The sequence below is a fragment of the Poecilia reticulata genome, linkage group LG4, assembly GCF_000633615.1.
Source record: "Poecilia reticulata strain Guanapo linkage group LG4, Guppy_female_1.0+MT, whole genome shotgun sequence".
Classification (NCBI taxonomy): Eukaryota; Metazoa; Chordata; class Actinopteri; order Cyprinodontiformes; family Poeciliidae; genus Poecilia; species Poecilia reticulata.
In genome coordinates, this window is record NC_024334.1 from 1,908,040 (window position 1) to 1,916,545 (window position 8,506).

The 8,506-nt window shown below is 36.9% G+C and overlaps 1 protein-coding gene across 15 annotated transcripts in view; it reads left to right on the forward strand.

Moving 5' to 3' along the window:
* Positions 1-8,506, forward strand: part of lrrc7 (leucine rich repeat containing 7) — a 153,715-nt gene that overhangs the window by 47,087 nt on the left and 98,122 nt on the right. For 2 of the 15 annotated variants that reach the window (XM_008406233.2, XM_008406227.2), the window contains exon 1: positions 2,674-3,177. The exons of 5 other annotated variants lie outside the window; for them this stretch is intronic. In XM_008406233.2, coding sequence (XP_008404455.1) covers positions 3,153-3,177 — 25 coding nt within the window. In that variant the 5' untranslated portion in view covers positions 2,674-3,152. Of the gene's footprint in view, positions 1-2,672; positions 3,178-8,506 lie in introns of those variants that run through there. 8 more of the 15 variants (XM_008406224.2, XM_008406228.2, XM_008406235.2 and 5 more) reach the window with 6 other exon arrangements.

Sequence of the window (8,506 nt, forward strand, 5' to 3'; positions counted from 1 at the left end):
CCGCTTCGCCCCTAATACCTCCACGCCAAGTAAGCTCACCTCAGTCATTTCCTGGAGAAACTCCGCTGAGTTCTCGCTAACCCTGCTTTTTCCCGTTGGCAGTAGAAGAACCGGTCCGCCGATTCGGCTTCGCCACCAGCTCCCTGATCCTTCAATAAACATTATTGTTTCTGACTCGCTCTGTCTGACTGTGTTCTTGCATGTGGGTTCGCAACCTTAAAACCGACATGACAGTCTTAGGCTTTATACCTGTATAAAGTAGTATTTTTACATAAATGCAAACAATAATACATTATTTAAATATTTTTTTTATTTAAAAACTTGTACAAAACTGTCTGGTATCGTGTTATGAAGGTAGTTTCATGTTTATTTCACTCAGTGGTTCCGTTTTGGTCGTGGAAGGATATGGAGAAAATTATTGTTTTAATATTTTCACATTGCTGTTCTCTTTTTTTTCCTTTCTCTATATGAAATAGGGTTTTATTTTCCACAATATTATAGACCTTGAAGTTTGTCAAAAATTGGTTTATTTATTCTTAAATTAATTTTGTTTAGTCAAAAACTTATGTCTCCCAACATTTATTGGTATACAAGTTATGTTATTAATCAATCAATCAAAGTTTATTTGTATAGCAGTTCTTTAGTGCTTTACATCATAAAAACAAAAATAAGAAACCGTAAAAACAACATACACTCACAAATTGAGAAACCAGTAAGAAACGTTACACTTTGTTATGGCAGTTGGTGGTTACCGTAGCAACCAGCAACTGTAAGCTCCGCCCCCTTTTCCCCTAACTTTTGGTCAGCTGATTCATGTTTTCTTTGCAAGCACTATATTTTAACATGTAGACTATTTGGGCTACACGCAGGGTTTATTCTGTAGTTTTCCATGTTTTGTATATATTTCTGTTATAAATAATGTGCATTTTAGCTGTGTGTGTAATTTTACAACTGCTGTTAGCTGTTCGTTGGGAACCATTGCTCTGTAGGTCATTTACTGTATTTCATATACGGTATAAGTAGATTTTCTCTCTTATTTGAATAAATTCAGAGAAACTGAGTTTGTCTTTTGTGAAGTCAACCAGCTGGACTTGAAGGGTTATAGAGCCTTTATTTGTTTAAAGACACAAATAAACGCTATAATGACTTATAACTGGAAAGAAAATAAGGATTAATCTTTAATATATTTCTGAATTTCTAAGATCTTATTGGATACGTTGATCTGTGGAAACTGTATAAACTGGAGCGGTGCTGCAGGGATCTTGTATTGTGCTTTAACAGGGACAAAATTAAGATAACAGAACTACCTGCAGGCTATGGTTTAGTGAAAACTGGCTATTGAGCAAACCAATGGTGTGCCAGTACCCGACTGGCAGCTCCACCAGTTGCAGCAGCCCACACAACTTAACTGAAAAGCCTGTTTCCTTATAGTTTAACCAGCCGCCCCTGAATCTGGAGTGCACCCATATTCAAATGTCTATTTTTTTACATCCATTTTTAACTCTGAAAGCTTGACAATATATAATTACACATAAATTAAAACCGTTTTTAAAATCTCCTTTTGAGACTGCTGTTACAGAGGGTAAAATTTTGGTATTTGGTACAAGAAAATACTGTATTTTATTGTGACAACAAAACACTAAACAGTGCATATCTGTAAAGGAAATTGACATGTAATTAAAAAGTTTCTACAATTGACAAAATGAAAAGTGTGACATTCAACCCTTTTAACTGAAATAGGGCTGAAATGATTATGGATGAATCTGTGATGAATCGATTACTGAAATAATCATCAACTAATTTAGTTTTCAATTAAATTAAGTGTACACACAAAAGGATGATTTACTGAACAAAAAACAAGATGTTCATGGGAGTAATTTGCATTTAATTAAGAAAAAAGATGAATTTTGACTTTAATGTAAAAATTAAAGTCAAAATTTTGACTTTAATTTTGTCAAAAGTCAAAAAGACTTTTGGTTTTCTGATCAAAAGTCAGAATTTTGAGAAAAAAGTTGGATTTTTTTATTTTTTACTTTATTTAAAACAAATAGCATTAACAAGCATAATGGGTCTTCAATGACAAATATCACAATATTATAATAAAGATAAAGAATAACCACAGACATTGACAATGTTGATGTTAAGGTCTTACAATCTTCAAAATAGAATAAAGTAAAAACAAAAGTTGAATAAATATACACTGGTAAAATAAAACAATGTGCACATTTTCAGCTGTACTATTTTCTTAACAAAAAGTGTCAAAAATACATTCAAACACATATAATAAATGGTCTGTTACAGCAAAAGAAAAACAAAATAAAACATAAAACAGAGGCTCTAATCCTCTTCCGTTATGTTGGAAGCTGCAACATATGCGGCAGGTTTAAATCTGCAAAAACAAACAAACAAACAAACAAATAAATAAAAATGGTAAGCTTCTCAAACAAAACAAAACAAAAAAACATGGCAACTGCCTTTTGATTGAACTTCAGCTCATAATTTTTATACCTGCCCGTATTGTGACCAGCTACTTCCTGTCTTTCTCTTCTTTTGTGTCTCTCGCGTAAAGTCAACACCGGCGAACAATTAAAGAGCACAAACTTGTGCGCAAGCGCAAAACGCACGTACTCGCGAGTCCTGGTTCCATCTTCAGCCATCTCTTCGCAATGCCTCGCTCTCTTCTCCCTCTCCTCTCTCCACGGAGGACAGATGGGAGGAGACGCTTCTGCTGAACGTGTTGGGTCTGGTTTCTATTCCTGCAGCGGGGAAAACGCCTCTGCTCTCCGGTCGGTCGCGGGTCCGATCATTCACATCCTCACGCCGCAGGTCTCTCTCTCTCTCTCTTTCTGCGGGGTGTGCCCGCATCTTTCTTCTTCTTCTTTTCCTCTTTTGGACCGAGGACGTCTAGTAACTAACTGGAGGCACCGCGCTGTCTTTGTGTGAAAGCTGCTGGAGTGGATTTAAATCTTCCTAAAAATGAGCGTGGGACCAGATGCGCTCGTCTCATCCGTTCTCTGGCCGCTGCTTGCGCGGGTACCTGTCCCGGTTTCGGACCGGTTCGACTGATCCCCGTTCGATGCTGCAGAATCCACAGGGACCAGTAAATAAAGAGATTTTCCCAAGAACCGGATTCACCAGCAGCATCCTGCCAGATGGATAACTACTCCGCGTTACCACGTAAGGCACCAACAGAGTGACACAAACCTGCTGCAGTATTTCTCATTCAGCCTGTTGGCGCCGGGGATCCCTGAATGGATCATCTGATTAGTGAGGCAGATTATCAATTCCCCAATGGCTCATCGCGATTGTAGTTAAAAAAATATTATACCACAAGTTTAATTCTGGATTTGAATCCTTTAGAAAATATTTGGAAGGAGTAGAAGACGTGTTGTTTTTTAATTTGGCTCATTAAATGCAATGTAATAAAGAAGGTGAAAAATTGGTTAAATAAATTAGCATTTTTAGTAAATTAGCTCACTAAAAGAGCCTAGAAGGGATACTTTTTCTTCATAATATGTTAATATTCTATCTATCTATCTATCTATCTATCTATCTATCTATCTATCTATCTATCTATCTATCTATCTATCTATCTATCTATTTATTATATGATGCAGTGTCATATATTTTGACATGTAACTGTTCTGCCGTCATGGAATCATCGTTTCAAACATTATGTCTCTTTCTCTCTCTGTGTGTGTCACGCACACACACACTCACACACACACCTGTTAAATCCTCTACCCTAAGGTAGTACAGCTTATTATCCTATTTAGCACACATTTTAGCCATACCAATCTGTCACACTTGTTACAAGCTTGTAATGACACGGCCTTTTTTTTTTTGTTCACCATCTGGCTGAATGGTTTATTATCTTTTTTATTCTCTGGACTTGATGCTTCCTGTTTCATTGCATGGTATAATTTGTTGCCCAGTCCTCTCTGACTTACAATTCACGTGAAACTAGCCTGGGTTTTACTCAAAGAGAATATTTAATCCTAATCTACAGTGCAACATATTCAAAGCGCCGCTCATAAGATGCCTCTTTTAATCTGTTTCCTTCTCAGCAGGGTTGTGCAAGCGCCACTAATTGCCTTAGTTTGTATGATTTGCAAACACTTGAATGTGAGATTTGTCTTTTGTGGTCATATAAACAGAGAGCAGCTGAGGCTGCCTGCATTCTGTTATTAAGACATGCAGATCTGGATAATGTGCTCTATGTATATTATTTCTTTGGCTTTATGGTTTTAGTACATGATGTTCTGCTGAGAAAATTTGACTTTATGGTCCTGTGATAGCTGCCATCTTTACTCTTATATCTCTCTAAAATAGGGTTGATTTCAAGTATAGGCCAGTTTCCTGTTTTCTTTGAGATATTGTGGAGAAAAGGTAGAAAATCTGGGTTATTCCTAGTCTGATATGCATCATGTTGCAGCATTTTAACTTTGTGAGTAAGTTCTGGCTTTTCCTATCTTGGTAATATAATATGTAAGACAAAATACCACCCTTGAGGATGAAGGACCAGTTTGCTTTGGCTTTCCTGTTTGTGTCCACTGAGTACAAAATTACATGTATGTAGTTTATGTTAGAGATGAACCGGTCTGGTTTTAAAATCTGTAAAATAATTTAGATCATGTGTCCTCTGCTTCATGGTTTGTTTCACATTATATTTAAATTAATTGCACTTCCTGAACCATTTGAAAGCAGGTTTGTTGCGGTTTGACCAATCAACCTGTTGTTTATTTCTAATTGCGCTGACTGAACAAATTAAAGCTTGTGAAGCTACTGGTGGATTTAAGTGCTGCACTGGTGCAGAGTTATCAAATAAATTAGCAATTTATTACATTTATGGCTTTAGACAGAACTTTTTAAGCAAGTTCATCACTGTTTTTCTGTATCATCCGATGCCAAACCTCAGATATCGGTATCAGTGGAAGAAATGGATCGGTTCATCCCTTGTTCCAGCATATTGGCACAAACTGCTGAGAATTGGCTCTGTATCAATAAGTGAACTAAAATTCTGCAATCATTATAGAGTCTTTGGATGTTTGCAGATAAATTAGACACTGAAAAGTCAATATTTTGCTCTTTGAATCATTCCTAGACTCCTCTGCAGAGTATAGAGGAAAACCGATGCCAGTTCGTTGGTGATTTGACTTTTGGTGGCTGTTCAGTTTCCCACCATAACAGACAAAGAGGTAAAGAGCGACCTGACGTTTTATCAAATGAATACACAGATCATTTCATCCCTTAAATAAGATGCAGGTCATTTGAACCGCCTTGCCTCATGCATGCCCAAATTTCCACCCCTATCAAACCCTGTCAAGTGGTGGAAAGGAGTCTACATGCTGTCGGACCTTCCTTTAACACACAGCTCATCTCAACATGCCACTTCCAATGCCATTTTGTGCCATCTCATTGCAAATTGAATTAGTTTCATTCACATCTCTGAGCTCCATGTCTATCAAAGTGGGCCATTCCCTGTGGGTGCTCAACTTGGTTTCTCTATTTTGTCTCGTCAGTGAGCACTAGGCTTGTAGTTTTATTATTTATTATGACTATGGCGAAAAATATTTATTTGGCTTTTTGGACTGTAAATGCATCACTGCCATGACTCAGAGCCTCAAAAACAAATAAAATTCCCCTTTCATCAAACACACAACTTCACCACTTCAATTACTTTAAGTGGGGCGGCTATGCTGCTAAGCAGAACATAATAATTGTGTTTGATTGCATTTTGAAACATAAATGGAGCATTTATTGATTGAAGCTTAGACAATTGTATTAGTAATCATCTGCCATTATCCCGGTTTCTATCTTATATTCACAAAATAGACATTTTCTAATTGGTTTTTTGACCCAGTGCAGGTAAACAAAACAATCTCCCTTTAGAGTGCAGTTTACCTGTCAGTGGCCAAAATGGTATTATTTACCAGTGGAACTCCTCTATTGGGTAATATGTAACATTTAAAGGGGGTGTTTGCTTATAGTCGTACCTGACATCATCAAATTGGACACTGTCTCTTTAAGAACCCCCCTACCCTTTCCAACACTCCCTCTTCAGCACTTTATTCAAACTAAGCTTCTCCATGATGCCGTTTACAGCCATTTATAGGAGTGCTGCACTTTGTATGATAAACCCAAGAGACTTACAGTTCCACTAGGTGTTTGCTAATTGCTGCTGCCGCTAGTCTGAAGGAGCCGTGTGGGCGAGGTGCAGGGCAATGTGGCAAAGCAACACTCCAATAGATCAGGGAACGGCATTGTTACATGATATGAAGCTAGAAAAAGGTGATTTTTCATAATAATTGTAGTTTTTATGTGAAGCACATGTTGAAATGTGTATAAATAAACTTGATTGATTAAATTTCTACTCCTGCATCAGAATAAGTGGAGATAGCGGTTAGCAACAAGCTAACCAATCAACTGGGCCTTGTTATCTTTTTAATACCATTCAGATTAAAACAATCATTTTGTTGACCTTTGACCTGTGTGTCAAACTCAAGGCCCAGGGGCCAGATGTGGCCCGCCGTTGGTGTTTATGTGGCCCTCTGGACTCCAGATTACATCAATAAGTCCCTCCAGTTTTTCACAAATCTGCAAAATTCACACAAAATCAACAGATTCCAACATTTTTTCAAATTTTCTTGCAAATTCTTTTCAAAATTGATCMAAAATATTGGGTTTAACTGATGATTTGTGATCGATACGGYGAGTAATAAAGTCACATTTATATCATATGCATTAGTGCAAATATAAAAAGTCCCCATAAACAACCACAAAATCCAGTTACAGCTATTTATTAATATTTTAACGGTTTAATCGGTTTTATTGATACGTTCTGGCTCAACAGGCCCTTTAAGAACAATCAGATTTTTGATTTGTCGCCGCTGATCTATGATGTGTAATGCATGTTATAATGATGCTCACTTTAACAACAACAACTATTAGCTGAGACTGATGACTCACCACAAACTCCTTGACGATCCRTTTGTTATTAATTCTTATTTTTGATGCCTGTTTTGACATATTTCASGCTTTTAATGCTGATTTATGTCATGTGAAGTATAAACTCGTATAATGTTAGCCTTGGTAGAGACTGATACTGCAGYTTTTATCCTGATTGAGAGGAAAGACCTTTTCACAGCATGATAGGCTTGAGTAAGAATCAACACAAAGATTAAAAAAAAAACAAAAAACGATAAAATCCTTTAGTTTTCATTTAAACAGCTTTCCGCTCAGGTTGAACTTGCCAGCTGTATTTTTACAGCTTACCTTTTAATGTAAAACATAACAGCCAAGGAAGAGTAAAGTACCACTGGATTACATTCTTCTTTGTGATTTTCATTGCTGACAATATAAATGTACAAATAAGAAATCTGAAAATAAATCTGCTTAATGGAAACACAGGAATTTAAAATGAAAACTCACGTTTTTCAATATAAAGGTTTTCCTCTATATCCAAATCAGTGTATTTTGCAATTGAAACACGTTTTTTTCACATCMTGAGTCACATGATCAACAACCGGATGTTACTACTGTCGGAAAATACGAAGAAGACGACGACAGGAAGTAGAAGGATTATTTATTAATAATCGCGTGAGCAAACTTATTGCGTTTTTTCGACATATTGAAATATTGACTAAGTTTTGCTTGTATTTGTAATAGAAGCTAATGAACGGATTTTAAACTGAATGGTGCGAAGGAACACTKTTGAGGTTTTGAAACTGTTCCTTTTGAAAACCTCAGCATACGTTGATACCGATACCCAGCATCACTYCCAGCTCCTCTTGAAGTCAAAAGTTGTTTTCACTGATGGTACAAAGTCARCTTTAATGTGAGATGTAAATTTTTACAGCACCGCCTTGTTACCAACACTGACACCGCCATCAAACTGAAATTCAGTATAAACTTATATGAGATGGTGCAATAAAGACATAAAAAATGATATAAAAACATGTAAACATGCCTCACTGGTTGACTCTTCATTAGAGGTGGAAATTAAATMATTAAAACAGATTAATTAAACCGTTTWGGTCTTTTCTACTGCCGCTTGCTTTTTCCATGCTTCTCCCTGTGGTGCATCTTTTTCTGGTGCCCCAGCAGAACCAACATGCTTGATRCTACTTCCTACTGGGAACCTTTCAAAATACATGTCATAATAACRCCAACATATAAAACCCAAACATGTTTGGTCTCCATTTSATCATAATATTATTTGCATACGTAGATAACTGAAAGAAGTGTCTTGTGAACCATTTTACRTTTGAGTCGCTGGCGATGGTGAAAGCTTGAGGYTGTCCTTGGCACACGCAGTTCTGTCTTGATGTTCTCAATGTTTTTAACATAAATCCTCTCATTTTTATTCGCTTCCATATTGAACTCCAGCGATAATTTGTGTTCCTCCAGCATAATTCTGGCAGCTTCATTTGCCGTAGCCGCACGCTGAACCCATTTCAGCCTCATCAAGGGTGGTGTGCCGTCTCTGGCAATCTAAATATAGCAT